General features: G+C 38.1%; 1 protein-coding gene across 2 annotated transcripts in view; it reads right to left on the bottom strand.

Annotated features, from left to right (window-relative positions):
• LOC136827958 (phosphatidylserine synthase 2-like) overlaps positions 1 to 21691 on the bottom strand; it is a 117521-nt gene that overhangs the window by 6883 nt on the left and 88947 nt on the right. For both annotated transcript variants that reach the window (XM_067085521.1, XM_067085522.1), the window contains exons 8-10: positions 17680 to 17794; positions 16704 to 16849; positions 15613 to 15723 (exon numbers count right to left, since the gene is read on the bottom strand). In XM_067085521.1, coding sequence (XP_066941622.1) covers positions 15613 to 15723; positions 16704 to 16849; positions 17680 to 17794 — 372 coding nt within the window. The remainder of the gene's footprint in view (positions 1 to 15612; positions 15724 to 16703; positions 16850 to 17679; positions 17795 to 21691) is intronic.

Raw genomic sequence — 21691 nt, 5'->3', positions numbered from 1 at the left:
AAGTATATATAAAACTTTATTTTATTAGAAAAATGTCATTTTTATAATAGTAACTTACCAAGTAATTACATAGCTGAATCCCACACTGAAAGTAGGTGGGATACATGGACATATAACAAAACATTACGTCATGTAATGAATTAGAAATAGAAAAGTTGCTAGCACTGAATACAAAGCTTGTCATCCCTTGTTGGTTAAAAGAGCCTGCAGTAGAAACTGCCTCTGGCTGGTGCTCAACTTAACCTGCAATGGTGCGGCAGTAAAGCCGAGAGTCATCTCTACCTCAATGGGAGCTTTGCAGCTGATTAATACTCTGAGGGCTGCCAAAGCATTACATAATAAAAAACGAGTGCCCTTGCCCTGGGCATAGCACCACAAATAAACAGCCAGTTAACACTTGTCACCTATACTGAAATAAAAACCACAACCCATCCACTGAGAGTGGTGGGTGCTCCAGGTACCTTGTACCCCTTCGGCTCCCTAAAACTTGACACCTTACTACAAGGTGAAGAGACAGTAGGAGAAAATCCTATGCTTCCTTCCATGATATCATGCCAGTTATTAATAAATGCAAGGTACTGCCAAATTTCAACACTGCTTCATTTCATGAAAACAGTGAGAAGTGAAGATTGATTACACTTCCAGAAGGACGATTGTAAAATGGATGTTAGGGACATGTAGTACCCGAAAACTAATGAGGCAGAGGCTGTTCTGATGTCTTTAGTTTTCACTTAATATGAGGAAAATGCTCTCCTAAATCACAGAGTGTCTCAGAAAATAAAGTCCATTAGGATAAAGGACAAGACAATCTAATCAGAGGGTGAGATGAGCTCTTGTCATAACATCCTAGGGGTATGGATGGTCTTGAACTTTCAGTCCCTTTCAGGTAATACCTGAACATTCCAGCTAGACAGAGAGCTCTCTAGTCTTTCTCAGAGCTAGTGAGTGCTTCTGGGTGCTCAGAGTATAAGCTGGGGCCAGGAGAGCTAGACATTCAGAGTAAAAAACTGGTGCCAGGCTGTGGTTGGCACCAGGAGAGCAGGGTTCTGTCTGGCACTCCAGGAAGTCAAGGATGTCCATAAAATTCTTAAGGGAGAAAGAAACAGATCTAGGACATGAATGGGTCCTTGTTCTTGGCTAAAATCCAAGGGAAATAACACGTCTAAAATACCTATCCATAGAAGCACCACCTGTCTGAAAAAATAAACAGAGGCAAACTGTACTCTTCACAAATTATTAATACCATATACTGTATAAGTCTGATTAACCATGCTGGTGAGTCCAGATTTTCTAGATTCCTAGAAGGTTTACATTAATTTCATCCTTAATGAAAAAATTAACAATAAAAAATAAAGATGTTTATGCTAAGTATTCATAATCTTGTAAACTGCAGAGGGCCAACAGCATAAAGTCCCATTTTCACCCATACGACAAAACGAAAGTAATGTTTGGATAAACTTTTTTGGACAAAATTTGTGACAGATTTACAGATAATTCTTGAGCTCATTTTAAAACACCTCAGGCACCAAGCATCAAAGTTCATGACCTCTCACACCAAGATTTCACACAAGTTACCCTCTCAATAGTTTCCTTGACTAACCAGATAACTGAAAATGGAAAAATGGCATTTTTATAATAAAATAAAGTTTTATATATACTTACCAAGTAATTACATAGCTATAGTTTCTAACTAGTATGACAGCTTAAATTCAAAATTTGCGGTAACGCTTCGATTGTTTAGTGCAGGTGACCAGTATCGCCCACTAATGGCAATACTAGGAACGACTCAGAAGATAACCTCATTCTGTTTATGCTTATGTCCATCAGGAGGGAGGAGGGAGGGCTCCGATCATGTAATTACTTGGTATGTATATATAAAACTTTATTTTATTAGAAAAATGTCATTTTTATAAAAGTGACTTACCAAGTAATTGCATATCTGAATCCCACATTGAAAGGAGGTGGGATACATGGACATACAGTATATTATTCCAAACATTAAGTCATGTAATGAATTAGAAACAGAAAAGTTCTAGCATTGAATACAATGCTTGTCATTCCTTGTTAGTAGAACCTGCAGTAGAAACTGCCTCTGGTTGGTGCTCAACTTAACCTGCGATGGCATGGTGGGAAAGCTAAAGTCATCTCTCTTCAGTGGGAGCTTTGCAGCCGAAGAGTACTCTGAGGGCCGCCAAGGCATTATATAATAAAAAACAAGCGCCCTTGCCCTGGGCTTAGTACTACAATAAAAACAACCAGATAACACTGTCACCTACACTGAAATAAAAACCACAACCCATCCACTGAGAGCGGTGGGTGTTCCAGGTACCTTGTACCCCTTCAGCTCCCTACAACTTGGCACCTTACTACAAGGTGAAGAGATAGTAAGAGAAAATCTTATGCTTCCTTCCATGATACCATGCCAGTTACTAATAACTGCAAAGTACTGCCAAATTTTAACTCTGCTTCACTTCCTGAAAACAGTGAGAAGTGAAGATCGATTACACTTCCAGAAGGACAATTATAGAATGGACACAAGGGACAAGTAGTGCCTGAAAGCTAATGAGGTAGAAGCTGTTCTGATGGCTTTAGCTTTCACTTAATATGAGGAAAATGCTCTCCTAAATCTGAGTATGTCTCAGAAAATAAAGTCCATTAGGCTAGTGAGAGCTTCTGGGCGCTCAGAGTATAAGCTGGCGCCAGGCTGTGGTTGGGGCAGGAGAGTTGGGTGCCAGATGAACTATGAGCTCAGGTGCTGTCTGGCACTCCTGGAAGTCAAGGTTGTCCATAAAATTCTTAAGGGAGAAAGAAATGGATCCAGGACTTGGATGGGTCCTTGTTCTTGGCTAAAATCCAGGGAAAATGAGCAACCCACGTCTCCTTCTTCTTTGCTTGGATGTGCCAAGGACTTGAAAGGTCACTGAGATACGGGTGACAAAAGAACCGAGTCTCTATACCCCTAAATGGTGGAATACAAGATTCCAGGTTTCCTTGGCAAGAAATGGGGTAATTCGCAAAGAGGTCATGGACGTCTCAACAGAAGAAACAGTGCATGAGACACCATCTTCGGAAAATCGCCCCTTAAGCCTGACAGACAAAGTGAGAAGATGACTTCTACGTCTTGCAATAGCCGCTTCAGTACATCTAGAAAAGACTCTTCAATTGACAAGCCTCCAGAGTTTGGAGCCTGTCAGGGCAAGAGCAGACCACTTTGGTAGATCTCTTGAGGCGAGGTTGTCTGAGAAGACACAATTGGGGGAGGATCTCGTAGGAGTCCACCGACAATCGAGCAGGTTCGGGAACCATGACATGGGTAGAATAGGGCTAAGATGTTAACACAACTTGCAGTTTGCCCAAAGCTTGCGTAGCTTCTCCTTGAGTGTGATGAAGTTTGTGACGAGAGGAGGTCCGATGGACCGGTCTGTAGCATGGTGTTTGTTGCACATGCAATAGGGATGTATGGACAACAAAAAAGAGGAAGACAAAGTTTCCTTGAAGGGGCAAACAGGTTCAAAAAGGGAGTGCCCATAGATTCCATAAATCCTGGAAACCAGGGGATCGAAGGTCCATGATGAAAACAACGTGCTTCTGACAGCTCAGTGCATCTGCTACAACTTTAGTTCTTGAATGAACATAGTGACTAGAAGACTTTATGATCTTTCTGCAAAAGAGGATTCTTACTATTTGGAGGCAGGGAGACATGGGACAGCTCCTGCTACAAAAATATGTTAGAACTGTGGTCTTGTCTGAATGGCTACCACAGTCCAGGAGTGTACTAAGGTCAAAAAGGGATTGAACTTCACGTGAAAAACTTCTAGCTCTACGAGAAAGAAGTGAAGGATCCGTCCATCTGGGGACCACGTCCTGGAAAATCCCCGGTTCCTCAAGAGGGCTCCCCAACCTCAATCTGAGACATTGTAAACTAGGATGAATGAACTTCCCTTCCAAAAGTAAATGTTTGAACAGCTACCACCGTAGTTCAGACTTGATTTGGGGCTGTGAGAAAAAACAAAGGTGTCTGGCTGAGTTTCCGTCCCAGATGGACTTGAGATCAAAAAACCTTTGAGCACTTCCATCAAAGGGGATTGAAGAAGTCAGTCATCCAGGTGAGGACTGATATTCATATCCTGAAAATACAAAGTCAAATACAAGAGGAGCGAAGACTCCATAGAAGACTTGCGCTGTAAAGAGGCTGATCACAGATCCTCAAGCTGGGAAGACCCTGTCCCGTAAGATGGGCCTAAGATACTCCCAGAGTCTGACGGAGACAAGGAAGGGTGCTTCCTGCATCTCTAAGGTTTTCATTTAATAGCCATGAAGATTGAAGGAAGGGGCTGTCTGGTTTGTCTCTATTGAACTTTGTCTTCTAATCGGAGTAAAAAAAAGGGGGCTGTGAGACATGCCTTTTGCTGATGACCATGCGGACTCACAGAGAAATGAGCGAACTTGTAGATCCATGTGCAGAATCGCAGACAACTTTGCAGACTAGCAGCCAACTTTGTGGACTCTAAGACAACCATGAAGACATGTCGACATCCGTGCGGACTCGACATTACTGAACTTCATAACGCCTTGTGTCTTTGACAACACCTTCATACAGAACGATAACATACGGAACTGTTCGTGGTGGAAAATAATATCTGGAATAGTTATGAAAGGCTTGAAGAATTCCATAACCACAAAAGCCTGGGCACTGTGAGCGGAAGTTAGGCATTCAAGCACTAGAAAGATATTGTTGAGCTCTAGAACAAGTGCCAGGCACTCGGCAGACGGCGCCATATGCTAGGAAGTTGGCACCAAGAGCTCAGGAATGGACCCAGGTGTTCAAGAATTGGGCAGTGCACAGGAAAACAGGTCTGAGAAGATGCAAGGCACTTCTGTTTGGAGCCCAATTAAGGTTGTTCAACAAAGAGCGGAACTGCAATAAGGACATGAGAAGCTAGCTTCCTTACCACTTGACAGGAAGCGGAGTACGGCTCATTAACATGAATATCTGCAGTGACTATAAAGAATTGTACTGCGTTTTCAGTCTTCGCCAGAAACCTCGGAATTAGATGAGAACTGGAGGACGAGTTGCAAAAGAAAAACCTCATATAAAGACTGTCCAACCAAGCAAGCAAGGAAGGGAAAAGGGGCTAGAATTCGGACCATCTGAGAGCGGCAGTGATTCTATGACAAACGGAAAAGCCCGAAATTCCAAGAGATGGAAAATCCAAAAGAGGACTCTAGCCAGTGCTCCTGCTATCAGTCAAGAAAATTATGGCTTCCAATAAACTTGACAAGAAGGCCTGAACCCATCTAGGCACTAAAGGGAGGAAGGACAAAAGACACTTGTCTTGCTCCTTTAAACAAAAGCCCAGATTCAGTCTTGAAAAACTTCTAGGAAAGAACCACAGGAGGAAGCTTCCACTAACAAGCCTAAAAACTCGGATGCAGATGTCCTTGTCCGGGGACAGACTTGGTCCCTGTGTAATTGGAATTGGCGCACAAGGCAGAACGAAAACATGTTCTTAAAAAGTCAGGCACCGAGCCAAAGAGGAACTGGTGCTGGGCCCTAGCAAGTTGGCACCGGATGCCTGACAGCTGGCGCCAGATGCCTGACAGATGGTGCCGGATGCCTGACAGCTGGTGCCAAATGGACAGGTGGACGATCGGATGCTGGGACACTCGGCGCTCAGACACTGGGCACTCGAAGGTGGACACGCAGACACTGGGATACAGGTGGATGCTCAGACACCAGGCACTCGGACTCTGTCCACTCTGGCACTGCTGGGGGGTCACATTGGAAGATCGTTTGATGCCAATTACTGGCGCTCCACAACTGGGAGATATGCCTCGTCAAAGGCTGAGATATGCCCTAAAAGCACCATCAACACCACAATATCTACACTGGGATCTGTATCTGTCCACACTGGGATCAAGAAAAACACTGTTGGTGCCCCTTGTCCACACTGGGATCGGTAACTGTTCACACTGGGATCCGTATCACTAAAGGACAAAAAAAGCTCAACCCTATGGATGCCTTTCCAATGGCTATCCGTTGAGAACCTGCGGACAGCAGGCTCAACTGAGAGGTAACTACCCCGGGGCAAAACCCCTTCTGACTCCCTGAGGGGCAACTACCCAAGTGTAACCCCCCAACCTCCCTTGTACTTCCAGTATGCCTCCTCCAAGGTTTAGGGGAGTTTGACAGTGATTTTCTGTCTAGGAGCATTGGGGGACGAGTAGACACCTCCTTCACTGCACAACACTTCCCTATTACAAGGTTAACTTCAGTTAACTCAGACAAAAGACTGGCAATGGCATGGGAAGGAAGTGAGGGAGTCAGGCATGGGAGCAAGTAGAAAAAATTAAAGGGCTAGTAGCAGGAGAGAAAAAACTGGATGCGGGGAGAGTCCTAGATTGTAGATGGCACCAGACAACTGGGCGTCAAGCAAGCTAGTAGCTCGTAAGCTAAGAAATTGGGAGCTGGTGAGCAGTCCTGGCGTTCGGAGCGATTCTCAGCTGTCAAGAACGTCAATTCTTCCAAAAGCCCAGCGAAACCACAATAAACACAATTTCTCTCCTTACTACATTCTGCCCTTACACTTTTTCAGTTCTCTGCAAAGGAAAGCGTAATAAGATTTTAATTAATTCTTTGAAGTACACAGAGTACCATCATACAGACAAATCTCAACTCCTAACAAATATTATTTGAGACTTGCAGATATATATATGTCATTACAGAAAATATCCATCCTGTAGCGAACGCAATGTTTACATTTTATTATACTTCTCGGTAAAGGTGATAGCGAAAGCAAAGTTTATTATTACGCTACTAGGCAAAGATGGCAGTGAATATAATGTTTACGTTTTATAAAAGCTGCCGCAAATATCTGATGTTTACATCGAGGACAACAGAAACAGAATGAGGTTATCTACTAAGTAATTCCTAGTATTGCTCTTAGTGGGTGGTACTGGTCACCTGCACTAAACAATCGAAGTGTTACCGTGAATTTTGAATTTAAGTGTCATACTAGTTAGAAACTATAGCTATGTAACTACTTGGTAAGTTACTTATATAAAACTAACATTACTGAGAGAAACATACAAAAAGTTATTACTTTACAAAAATTAATAATTCCAAACCAAAACTTTAAAGATATTAACATAAGAAATATGCATTGTATAACTACTGTATATGTAAACTGACAAATACATATAATACATGTATGTGCATAATAACTGAAAAATGGCCTATTTTAATACCTTTTTCATTACTATAATTTCATTTTATTTTCAATGACATTTTTGCCATTTTCAGATCAAGAGTTAGCTTGCTTCTTTCAATACTGTATTATGTAAATCATGAACTTAAGAGATAGAATTTTTGTTTTCCTCAAGTAAATAAATTTATCATTAGTGGAGTGGTATCAAGTAAAAATTTTAAGCAAATCCCTTTAGTCATAAGCTCAAAATATATATATTATAATGGGTCCTTATATAATCCAATATCCCATTAAGGGTTACATTTCTAAACCTAAAACTGTTTATACACAGCTTTATATTATTAAAATAAGCAATCATAATTATTATTATATTTATTATTAACCCTTAAACGCCGACTGGACGTATCGTAAGTCGACTAAAATTGTCTGTCGGGTGACGAGTGGACGTACCACCACACGTCGACTACAAAAATTTCAACCTTCGGTCAACTTTTGACTCGACCGAAATGGTTTAAAAACGCAATTGTAAGCTAAAACTCTTACATTCTAGTAATATTCAATCATTTACCTTCATTTTGCAACAAATTGGAAGTCTCTAGCACAATATTTCGACTTATGGTGAATTTTTGGAAAAAAACTTTTTCCTTACGTCCGCGCGGTAACTCGGCCGAAAATTTCAGAAATTCTTTCGTCATTTTGTCGTAATTTTTGCACCATTTTATATTAGCCATTACAAAAAGTTTTATGTATGAAAATGTGCGCAACTTCATGTAAAATACAAAAAAACAACCCATGGTTATAGCTTTTATCAGTTTGGAAATATTTTCATATAAATCACGATAACTGCCAAAATTTCAACCTTCGGTCAACAGAAATGGTCGAAAAACACAATTGTAAGCTAAAACTCTTACAATCTAGTAATATTCAATCATGTAACTTCATTTTGCAACAAATTGGAAGTCACTAGCACAATATTTCAATTGATGGTGAATTTTTGAAAAAACTTTTCCCTTATGTCCGCGCGGTAACTCGGCCGAACATCTCAGAAATTCTTTCGTAACTTGTTGTAATGTTTGCACCGTTTTATATTAGTCGTTACATAAAGTTTTACATATGAAAATGTGCGCAATTTCATGTAGAATACAACAAAATATAACTCATGGTTGTAGCTTTTATCAGTTTTGAAATATTTTCATATAATTCATGATAAGTGCCAAAATTTCAACCTTCAGTCAACTTTAACTCGACCGAAATGGTCGAAAAATGCAATTGTAAGCTAAAACTCTTACATTCTAGTAATATTCAACCATTTACCTTCATTTTGCAACAAATTGGAAGTCTCTAGCACGATATTTTGATTTATGGTGAATTTTTGAAAAAAACTTTTTCCTTCCCTCTGCGCGCGGTAACTCGGCCGAACATCTCAGAAATTCTTTCGTCACTTTGTCGTAATGTTTGCACAGTTTTATATTAGTTGTTACATAAAGTTTTATATGAAAATGTGCGCAATTTCATGTAGAATACAAAAAAAAAATTACTCATGGTTGTAGCTTTTATCAGTTTTGAAATATTTTCATATAAATCACGATAAATAGAAAAAATTCTACTTTCGGTCAACTTTAACTCGACTGAAATGGTCAAAAACTGCAATTGTAAGCTAAAACACTTACAGTCTAGTAATATTCAATCAATTACCTTCATTTTGCAACAAACGGGAAGTCTCTAGCACAATATTTCAATTTATGGTGAATTTTTGAAAAAACTTTTTTTTATGTCCACGCGTTACAAATTCATGCATCATTTTGTGATAATATTTTCTCTGTGTTGCTTTGATCGTTTTACAATTTGTTATATACCAAAATCATCGCAATTTAGTGTACAATACAAAGAAAAAAAATAACTCGTTAGCTTTAACCGTTTTGATCACAGCACGATTTGTATACAATTATATATGAAATTTTTTTTTGCGCTGTCATATATTTCAATATTTATATATGATAATGATATTTTTTTTCATTTCTGATGGTTGCATACTAAACTTTAGGCAATGACAAAAAAGGAGTCATAAATGAACTCTTAATCTCGAAAACTAAGCGTGCTGTGATTTTTTTAAAAAACTTTTTTTCCGCTTCGGCGCTAACTCCCGAACGCCGCTGGCATACGAGACACTTTTGTAAATAGAGGCTCGGCGTTCAAGGGTTAATATTATTATTATTTAGCCTAATGAGACCTAGTAATATTTCTGGACTTCACGGGGCTCAGCAAAGGAATCTTTTCTTTGATGATGCAAAAACGAGTGCAGTTTAAGAAGCTGGACAGCTAGGTGGGGAGAAACCGAAAGGTAGTAGGTTGTCCAAGGCACCACCAGTGCAGGTCCCTTCTATGGCTGGCCAGTGCAGACTTGTGTCCCTCTCTTGTCATGGATTTTTTTTTCAATGTCTTCACCAACTTACAATAGTATAGGATATTCATTACATATCTTTTACTGTTGACACACTTAACATCACTAAACACCCTACACTTCTTGCCCTCTTTGATATGTTCTTTCTTGCCATGTAGAAGAGAATTACTAAACTGGTATGTACTCCTTCTAAGAAAAGGCCACTCCAAAATACATCATTGTTCTTCAATCTTGAACAGTGCCATAGCTTTTGTACAGTAAGCATCAAAACTGATACCCCATGATTTCATAGAATTTCGCTCAAAATTCTTAACCTGGCAATATTAGTATGTATCTCAATTACTTCTTGTTTTGTTGCATTAAAAGATCGCTAAACTATAATGTACTTGTATCAAATGTATGACACAAAAATATTACAATTACTTTAAAATACAGAGCCGAAACAATTCAGAATTTTTGCTCAACACAAGGTTGTTAACATTACCTATGGCTATATTGATCAAAGTGGAAAATCACTGAAGTTAATTTTGATCACTGGAAAAAACATATCCAATGTCACAGTATAATATTAATAACTATATCCAAAATACATAAAACAATGCAAGGTAAAAATCTAAGTCAGTTAAATTTACTCTTCTTAAATATCGATTACAACCAACCATCCATTTAGTAAATGAATGCGCACACCAATCTGACAACTATCTTAACCTTGTATTCACAAGGGACTGTATCTTGTGAAGTTATCTGGTGAGCTCAATCTGATCATGACTTGATTAAGGTTAATGTGGAAATTGATCAGGTTGTTCCTGAAATGCCAGCCAACTGGGATGGTATTCACCATGATCTTATAGAGCTAACTTGGAGGGATATTTTATGAAGTCAGAATATTATTAAGTGTTTAAATGATCATCTTAGCACAATTACTCAAATGATTAAATGATAATCTTAGCACAATTACTCAAAGGAGAATTCCTTCTAAAATCCTTAAGTTTCATCTTAAAGATAAGCCATAGTTGGTGGGTGCATAAAAGCTTGCGAAGGAACAATCAGTTGACTTTTAGTGGCGTGACTTTATTGAACTTAGAAGTAAAGGTCAGGCTGTCTATGAGAGAGCTCATAATAAGAGTGTGAAGAAGGCCTTGCTCTCCAAAGGGTGGTGACCATAAGTGGTGGTCTACCCTTAAATCATCACTCTTTTGAGTTGATTCTAGTATGCCTCCCCTTGTAGGAGCTGGCGGAAATGCTGTATTTTGCCATAAGCAGAAGACAAAGCTTTTGGCTCACGTCTTTGTGAGCAGTGTGGTGAGTCCTTGTGTTGCCTATGTCATACTTTCCAAAGCCTAAGTTGTGTTCACTGGTCTTCATATCTAGAGAAGTCAAAATTTCCTTCAGGGTCTTGATAGTTACATCAGCTTAAACCAAAACAGGGTCTTTCCCTTCTTTTTTAAAAAGACATGACTTCATTGCTCCTAAGATTACCACTATTTTCAGAAAGATGGATTTGCAAGCCTTCCTTCTGTCTGGAGAAAGAGAAACATTGCTACTAATTCCATCCTCATGACCCTAAAAATAGAGGTTGATTTAAATGACGCCTGTTTTATCTAAGGTTTTTGAGAAGCTGCTCTCTATGCATCTTGGTAGATTTGTTGAAGATAATACCTGCTACCAGCATTAGGCCGAGTTTTGTTAATGGTCAGTTTAGAATTTAGTGCTGCCTTTGACCATGTTCATCATAAAGCACTTATCCACAAACTAAGATTATAGGGAATTACTAGATCTTTTAATATCTGAAGTGAATTTTTAACAGGCAGAACCCAAAGGATCTGCGTTGACGGAAAGTCTAGTAGTTTCATGTGTTCCTCGAGGGAGTATTCTTGGACTTTTGCTATTTACTATATGTACCAGAGACATGTGGCAGGGTCTGGAGAACAAACTGATGATGCCACTCTTCTAGCTGTTGTTCCTTCTCTACGCATTACGTCTGTGGTTGCTGAAATCCTTGAATAGAGATCTGGCACATATGAGTGGAGCAGACTTTGGGGCATGAGCCTTAACCCATCTAAAGGTCAAAAGTAGGATTGTTAGTTGATCCAACACACTCTTGCTTTTGCATCCCAATTTACATTTAAATGGTAAAGCTCTAAATGTCAGTGACTCTTTTTAAAACTTTAGGTGTAACTTTTGATAAGAAACTGACTTCTAAGAAGCATGTAAATAATACTGCTTCCTCTGTTTCTCATAAAGTTGGCATTTTGAAAAAATGTTCTCAGATATTTATTGATGAAGGTATTATATCCAAGTGTTTTAACTTTTCTTCTTCCTTGTTTGGAGTACTTTCTCCAGTGTGGTTTTTGGGTGCTGACTCAATGTCACCTCAAACTGTTGACTTGAAGTCTATGCCACAATTCTTATACTTACTTGTGGTATAGACTTAAAGTGAGTTCACTATATTTACTGCATGAAATTTACTACAATGGAAACACCCTCTGCACTCTTCTCCCTGATCTAGCTGTTTTTGCTTGCAACACTAGGCAGGCTGCTGCTGGAAACAGTGTGTCATTTTCTAATATCTGCTGACGTCTCCTTTGATTTCCCTTTGGAACCCTCTTGGGTTCATAGTATGTTGACTGATGATTGAAAAAAAAAAAGAAACAAAGGAGCAAATGAAAGGTAAAGGACAAAAAGCAAGGTAACACTAATATGAGTAAAATGCAGTACATAATTTTCCTAACCACTTCAGGTTTTGGCCAATTATCAATTCTGTCCTGTAATGCAGGTACCTCCCATTTTGCACTTGGGTACGATATATTCCACTTTTTTTCCAGATGATATAATTTCATTTTACCAGAACCTCAAGTGTTGAAAATTTGATTATATAATTTTATTTCATTAGAATCTCAAAGACTGACAACTGGATTCTGCAATTTAACCCTCTAATGCCGAGCCTCTATTTACAAAAGTGTCTGTTGTATGCCGGCGGCGTTCGGGAGTTAGCGTTGAAGCGGAAAAAAATTTTTTTTTTAAAAAATCACAGCACGCTTAGTTTTTAAGTTTAAGAGTTCATTTTTGGCTCCTTTTTTTGTCATTGCCTAAAGTTTAGTATGCAACCATCAGAAATGAAAAAAAATATCATTATCATATATAAATATTGAAATATATGACTGCAAAAAAAATTTCATATATAATTGTATACAAATCGCGCTGTGAGCAAAATGGTTAAAGCTAACGAGTTATTTTTTATTTCGTTGTATTGTACACTAAATTGCGATGATTTTGGTATATAACAAATTGTAAAACGATCAAAGCAACACAGAGAAAATATTATCACAAAATGATGCATGAAATCGTAACGCTCAGACATATAAAAAAGGTTTTTTCAAAAATTCACCATAAATCGAAATATTGTGCTAGAGACTTCCAATTTGTTGCAAAATGAAGGTAACTGATTGAATATTACAAGACTGTAAGTGTTTTAGCTTACAATTGTAGTTTTCGACCATTTCGGTCGAGTTACAGTTGACCAAAGGTAGAATTTTTTCTACTTATCGTGATTTATATGAAAATATTTCAAACTGATAAAAGCTACAACCATGAGTTATTTTTTGTTGTATTCTACATGAAATTGCACACATTTTCATATATAAAACTTTATGTAACGACTAATATAAAACGGTGCAAACATTATGACAACGTGACGAAAGAATTTCTGAGATGTTCGGCCAAGTTACCACACGGAAGTAAGGAAAAAGTTTTTTTTCAAAAATTCACCATAAATCTAAATATCGTGCTAGAGACTTCCAATTTATTGCAAAATGAAGGTAAATGATTGAATATTACTAGAATGTAAGATTTTTAACATACAATTGTGTTTTTCGACCATTTCGGTCGAGTTAAAGTTGACCGAAGGTTGAAATTTTGGCAGTTATCGTGATTTGTATGAAAATATTTCAAAACTGATAAAAGCTACAACCATGAGTTATTTTCTGTTGTATTCTACATGAAATTGCGCACATTTTCATATATAAAATTTTATATAACGACTAATGTAAAACGGTGCAAACATTACGACAAAGTGACGAAAGAATTTCTGAGATGTTCGGCTGAGTTACTGCGCGCAGACGTAAGGAAAAAGTTTTTTTTTTTTTTCAAAAATTCACCATAAATCGAAATATTGTGCTAGAGACTTCCAGTTTGTTGCAAAATGAAGGTACATGATTGAAAATTACTAGAATGTAAGATTTTTAGCTTACAATTGTGTTTTTCGACCATTTCGGTCGAGTTAAAGTTGACCGAAGGTTGAAATTTTGGCAGTTATCGTGATTTGTATGAAAATATTTAAAAACTGATAAAAGCTACAACCATGAGTTATTTTGTGTTGTATTCTACATGAAATTGCGCACATTTTCATATATAAAACATTATGTAACGACTAATATAAAACGGTGCATACATTACGACAACGTGACGAAAGAATTTCTGGTGCGGACGTAGGGAAAAAGTTTTTTTCAAAAATTCACCATAAATCGAAATATTGTGCTAGAGACTTCCAATTTGTTGCAAAATGAAGGTAAATGATTGAATATTACTAGAATGTAAGAGTTTTAGCTTACAATTGTGTTTTTTACCATTTCGGTCGAGTCAAAGTTGACCGAAGGTTGAAATTTTGGCACTTATCATGATTTATATGAAAATATTTCCAAACTGATAAAAGCTTCAACCATGGGTTGTTTTTTGTTGTATTTTACATGAAATTGTGCACATTTTCATATATAAAACTTTATGTAATGGCTAATATAAAATGGTGCAAAAATTACGACAAAATGACGAAAGAATTTCTGAAATTTTCGGGGGAGTTACCGCGCGGACGTAAGGAAAAAGTTTTTTCAAAAATTCACCATAAATCGAAATATTGTGCTAGAGACTTCCAATTTGTTGCAAAATGAAGGTAAATGATTGAATATTACTAGAATGTAAGAGTTTTAGCTTACAATTGCGTTTTTCGACCATTTCAGTCGAGTCAAAATTCACCGAAGGTTGAAATATTTTGTAGTCGACGTACGGTACGTCCACTCGGCACCCAACAGACAATTTTAGTCAACGTACGATACGTCCAGTCGGCGTTTAAGGGTTCTCTTGAGAATCTCAAAGGTTGACTGTGAAATTTATTTATGAAAATTCAGCTTTAAGGCCAAGCACTAAGGCATTTTTAGTCATTCAGTGCTTAAGGAGATAAGACGGAGTTGGAGTGGAAGGACAGCAAGATGGAAGAAAGGAAGTGGGAACAGAGATAAAGTAAAAGGTTAAAACATGGATGAAGCTATGGCCCAAAGGGATGCTGCAAACCGCCTTTAGTAATGCTGACAGTGCACCACATAAGGTGCATTGACAACACTAAACCCCCCCCACGAGAAATTTCAAGGATTGAGAATTAGATTATGCAATTTTACTCACACTATTCAAAGGTTAACAATTGGATTATGTTATTTTACATCATAGAATCCGAAGGGTTGAGAACTGGATGACGTAATTTTATAGTCAGTCTCAATTGGACAAAGTAATTTTATATATTCAGAATTTCAGTAGTTGAGAACTGGATTATGTAATTTTACAATCAGAATCCCAAGCAGTGAGGACTGAACGATGTAATTTTGAATCATAAGACTCTCTAGAGTTAAGAACTGGATGATGTAATTTTACATTACAGAATCTCCAAGGTAAAGAATTGGATGATATCATCAGAATCTGAAAGGATAAACTCTGACAATTTTTAAGTGTTTAACTTATTAAACACTAGATAAGAAAAAGCCAAAAATGGGTGGCATTTGGAAACAAGAAATTTAAGCTTAAATTTTCTTAGATAAGTTTCTCACTCATGGACCCTCACCTTTGTTATACTGTACTCCATTACAATTATATTGCTTAACATGAAGGTTTAGATTTACAGATTATAAATTTCAAACGTGTGTTTTCTTCACATTTCTTGAGAATTTTTAAATAACTCACCTGGGGAAGGGAATAGTTACAGTCTCCCACCCAAACTTGATAACAATTAGTAATTCTGTACAGACGATGACAAGAAATAGCCATGACTGACGACCAAACTTCACACAGTCTCTGAAAGTAGAGGTTAAGCAATACAGAAACTTAAAAGCATCACAACATATAGCTAAGCTAGGCAAGATAGCAAGAATTTCTCGGGGTAAGTGCTAATGCTAGTGCCCAAATAACCATGAAGTCAAGTTTTCTTTTTCTGGTTTCATATGTCAAGACTTCATTTCAAAATTCTTTCATCCAATTCCTTGCTCTTTCAGTTTACCTCATTTTCTGATATGCCTATATATATATATATATATATATATATATATATATATATATATATATATATATATATATATATATATATATATATATATATATATATATATATATATATATATATATATATATATATATATATATATATATATATATATATAATGATAATTAATTACAATATATAGTCATTCCCTTCTTTTGTTGATCACTCATCATTCACTTCTGTACCTATGTTTGAAGGTCTGAAAATCTTAGCATTGATTTCTTTCTTTTCTGGTCTCTACCACCTTACCAAATAAAAATAAGACAATTATTGTCCACTGCCAGGGGATATTAAAGTTGCCCTCACAACATGCTATGTCAAATATGTAAAACAAAGGATTAGGCCTGCTGTACTTGAATATTTAATACTTTACTGCAGCATATATTAAAACTGACTTAATTTCCTTAAAATTATTATGCAAAAGTTTAATAAAACCCACTGAATCCTATTTGTGAAGACACATAGTGATCATCCATGGGATTATTTTTTTCTTAAAATAAAAGGTAAAACTGGAATAAGGTAAAATGAGAGAAGGAGAGCCAGGTGGGATATCATAATACCAATAGTAATGGATGAAAAGTATAAAGCAATGCAGCTGAGGCTGAATGGAAGCTGCACAGAACTGAGTAATGTTTACACTGTGTACAAGGCAAAAATGCTGGCGTTACCCCTCTTACATGGATATAATGGCTCCAGTTCCTTAAATACACTATTCTACACTTGGAACAGTACTCACGGGTCATCCAGAAACTGGAATACTTCTCTGAGGGCAACAGCTCCCCACGGCAGGATAAAGACAAGGCGGACAAGGTTCGCCCAATGACTTGGCTCCACCCAGAGGACAAACTTCAAGTAAAATGTGTTGAGCTCAGCCAGCAAAAACTGATGTACAGAAAAAATTGCACATTACTCATTATACTGGGCTGATGGCTTTGAGATATAATTTTTTCTAACCTAAAATTTTAACAGGAGAAACTAAAACTTATGGAAAGCCAACAATGAAAATTAAATTTGACATTTTAATCATTAATTCACCTCCTAAGTGATAATCTTGCATTATACTAAACACAAACAAATTGTGGTAGATTATGCTAGTATGCTTTATTGAAAACTAACATAACACACTGGAGAACTTGGTGTGACAAAATATAAAACATATCTTTGGTCTACAGGAGATGTTTCTATAGTCTTTGGTCTACAGGAGATGTTTCTATAGTCCGAGTTCCCTTCAAGATGTTTACAAAGCAATTTACCAATAAAAAAATAATCTGTTTGGTTCCTTAAATGATGACTGTCTTTCACTACTCTTGATATTATTATTGTAAAGTTGTTTAACTGAAACTGCTGGGTTACACTGTTAGCCTCTTCAAGGTCTTGCCTGGAAAATTATTCTTAAATGAGAATTGAAATGGAAAAAATCAAATTTAAAGAATGTTCTATTGCTAAGTGAGAAGAGACAAAAGGGAATGGATGAAAAGTAAAGTACACCGCTATTTCTTTTGTAACTTAATATGGTACTTCGTTTTTCTCAGCTTTTTTCATAAAAGGACATTAACACCATCATCATTCACAATGTGCAACATCATCATCATTCACAATGTGCAGTTATTCCACAGCACAAAATATCCATATGTAAAAAAGACAAGGACAGCAAAGAAGTAAAATTATGTTCAGGTATTTGGGCTTCCTCAAACTTGTACAGACTGACTCACCACAGCAATAATTCCAAGCATAGAAAACCATCGGCCTAGCGAGGACAGGGGTTTCCAGTCATAGTCCACCCAAACGTATGGCCCAAATTGTGCCATTATACGCCGTAACTTGCCTCTATTTGGAGAATAAAATTAAAAGAGAAATGCTGTAAACAGTATGTAGATAGAAAGGTGAGAAAGATGTCTGGTATTACTGGTAATACACAAAGTTAAGACTTCAAAAAGAATGGGAAACTGGCTTAAAATTAGGTTAAAGCGTTAACAATAATATTACCAACTCAAATCTTCATTTTCTTGATGCTATCTTCATTGAAAAACAAGTTACATCAGCCACCTGATGTCAGCAATAAAATAATCTAACTCAAGGTTAATTGCAACAAAATCTGCTATCAATAGCTGAGAATTACAACCTTATATAAAGTACAAAGTGATACTGTGATTTTTCACTCCATTATTTACACTAATAGTAACTAAAGATACATATCTGTTACTGTCCCTACATAGGATCCCTATACCATTATGATTATTATTACATATAATAAAATCCTTAATATTGAACCCAAATACAATTTGTTACCTAATTATTAAAATTAATAATCAGCTGAATCTTGCTTTTCAAAATAGTCAGTTGACTGTTTTAGTGTGCCATTACCAACACCTTTTCATCTTAAGACACTTAATTTGCCAGGAACAGTACATAATATTAAACTTTCTCAAGCTTACTTTTTAGTTTCAGTTTTCTATCATCAAAGGAAGAATTTTTTTATTTATGAATATTTTTCCATTGACATAATTCTTTACATTTACAAACAACATACAAATAATTATGAAAATTACATTTTTATAATAAAATAAAGTTATATATACTTACCAAGTACTATAATTACACAGTTATAGTTTCTAACTAGCACGGCAGCTTACATTCAGAATTCCTGGTAGCACTTTGTTTGTTTAGTGTAGGTGACCAGTCCCGCCCACTAACGGGAATATTAGGAACGACTTAGCACACAACCTCATTCTGTTTGTGCCTTATGTCTATCAGAGGGGAGGAGGGTTGGCTCTGATTTTGTAATTACTTGGGAAGTATGTATAAAAGTTTATTTTACTACAAAATGTCATTTTCATGTAAGTAACCTAACAAGTGATATATAGCTGACTCCAAACTGATAGGAGGTGGGATACATGGACATATTCTACTCCAAAACATTGAAGTCATGCAATGAATTTAAAATAGAAAACTTGCTACCAGTGAAAACAATGCTTGTTTTTCCCTTATCAGTTAAGAGAACTACTGCAGGAGAATACTGACTCTGGTTGGTGCTCATCTTAACCTGTAGTGGCTTAGCGGTTTAGCTGTGGAGCGCCTCTACTTAAATAGGAGCTTTGCAGCAAAGTACTATTCCGATGGCTAGCAAAGCATCAATAGGTGCCCTTGCCCTGGGCGCAATACCAATATAAAAAACAACCACACAATACTGTCACCTACACTGAAATAAAACCACAACCCGTCCACTGAGTGTGGTGGGTGCTCCAGGTACATTGTAACCTGCAGCTCCCAAAACCCGACGCCTTACTACAAGGTGAAGGGACTGTAGGAGAAAATCCTATGCTTCCTCCCACGATACCATGCCAGTTACTAACAATGGTCACAAGGTACTGGAAAATTTTAGCATTGTTTTAACTTTCATTGAAAATGGTGAGAAGCGAAGATCGATTACACTTCAAGTAGGTTGATCGCAGAATGGAAGTAAGGAGCATATTGTGCCTGCAAGCTAATAAGGTAGAAGCTGCTCTGACAACTTTAGCTTTCACTTAGGTATGCAAAATGCTCTCCTGAATCTGACAGAGGTCTCAGAAATAAAAGTCCATTTAGGATGAAGTACAATGCGTTTTTAGAGGTCGAAATGGGTCCTTGCCAGAACACTATAGGTTATGGATGGCCCTCTGCTCTTCCAGTACTGCTCGGGTAATACCTGAAAACTCCAACTGGACAGAGGGCTCTCTACTCTTCCCCAGAGCCAAGGATGTCTGTTATGTTCTTAAGGGAGAAAGAACAGATGCAAGTCTTGGATAGGTCCTTGTTTTAGGCTAAAATCCAAGGGTGAACAAACAAACAGTGCCTCCTTGTGAAAAAGACCTACTCTAGAGGGATGGCTTGGATCTCACTAAAACATTTTAGCAGAAGCCAAGGTCACCAGGAAGATAGCCTTCTGGGTAAGGTCCTTTCCGAGAAGAGGAGCGAAGTAAATCAAAAGAGGGACCTGTCAGTCACTTCAATACTGCATCCAGGTTCCAGGAGGACAAATTTCCTTCCTTGCTTGGACTAGACAAAGGACTTAATGAAGTTGCTTAAAAACTGTGTTAAACGTAGCTCGACATGCCTTAGTGGAGGAATACGAGATATTCTAGATCTACTCAGATAAAAGAGGCAATCTGCAATTCGGGTCACAGATGTTTCGAAAGGAGGGACGTAGAGTCTGAGACACCAGCTACGGAAAATCGCTCACTTATTCTGGTAGACGGAGCTAGCAGATTGACGTCTGTGTTGTAATAGTCCCTATAGTACGTTTAGAAAAAACCCCTTCATTCTGATGAGCTACCGGACAGTCTGAGGCCCATCCGGAAAGAAGCGGGCCACCCTGGTGGTATCTCTTGAAATGAGGTTGACTGAGTAGACATGGATTGGGGGAGGAGCCATGGAGAGTCCACCAACAACCGTGGCAGGTTTGGAAATCATTATTTCATGGGTCAGACAGGGCTATGAGGGTCATCATAACATTATGATGAGCCTGAAACTTGTTCAGCACTTCCTTGATGATGTTGGAGGCGGAAAAGACTTAGGGGTCCAAATCGGATCAAACTTGCAGCACGAGTCTGCTGCCCATGCTAGTCGGCCTGCCCCATAGATTCCACAGATCCCGACAGACCAGGGGATTCAAGATCCACTTGGTAGTAAGAACAAGTTTCTGACGGTTCAGTTCATCTGCCAGAACTTATTAGTTGGCCTTCCAGGCTCCACAAGTGGGCTCCCCGACCCAGATCAAGGCATTGAGAAGACATCTAAGACTAGTCTCAGAGGGTGAAGGAACTTCCCTTCCAACAGTTAGTTCAGACAGCCACCACTGTAGGTCCGACTTTTAATCCGGGCCTTTGGGAAAAAATGATAGTGTCCGGCTGTGTTTCCCTGTCCCAGTTGACTTGTGTTCAAAACCTTCAAGCCTTTTTTCCTTCGAAGGGAGTCAAAGAAGTCAGTCGTCCAGGAAAAACTGACGTTCATAGCCAGAAAGTGAATCAAATGTAAGAGGGGCGAGGACTTGAGAGAAGACTTGTGCCATAGAGGCCGAAGCCTTGATCCCTGAACTGAAAGATCCTGTCTTGTAAGATGGACCTGAGATACCCTCTGAAATCCGGACATGGACATAGAAGGAAGTATCCTGCATATACAATGTCTCCATCCAATCGCCCTGGAGAATGGACAACAGGACTGTCTGGTTGGTCTCCGTCTTGAACTTCATTCTCTATTCGAAGAGAAAATGGGAGCTATGGGCCATGCAGGCTTGCTGATGACCCTGCGGACTACCAAGCAACCAAGCAAACTTGCAGATCATTATGCAAACTCACAGACAACTGTATGGACTAGTTGCAGAGTCTTGATATCCGTGCGGGCTCGACTTCTTATTTGGACTCGATAACACCTTCCGTGGACTCAACAACAACACCTCGTACAGGCCAAAAACATATGTGGAACTGTACATGGCAGAAACTAATATCTGGCACGCTTATTATAAAAGGCTTGAAAAGTCCATAAGGGAAACAAAAGCCTGGGCACGGGAAACAGTGGCCTTGCCTAAAAACAGGAGTTACGAAATCTTCCGCAGTCAGACACAATCCTTTAAACAAAAAAATAGTCCGTGAGTAGGTGCTAGGCATTCAGCGGCAGGAGCCTAGTACAAGCAGTTGCCGGTTATCGGCGATCCAGTTTTACGGGGCTTGTCTAGCAATGAAAATCGGC

Source organism: Macrobrachium rosenbergii, chromosome 42, assembly GCF_040412425.1.
Source record: "Macrobrachium rosenbergii isolate ZJJX-2024 chromosome 42, ASM4041242v1, whole genome shotgun sequence".
NCBI classification, from domain to species: domain Eukaryota; kingdom Metazoa; phylum Arthropoda; class Malacostraca; order Decapoda; family Palaemonidae; genus Macrobrachium; species Macrobrachium rosenbergii.
The sequence above is the reverse complement of the archived record's forward strand: the minus strand, read 5'-3'. Positions and strand labels throughout refer to the sequence as shown.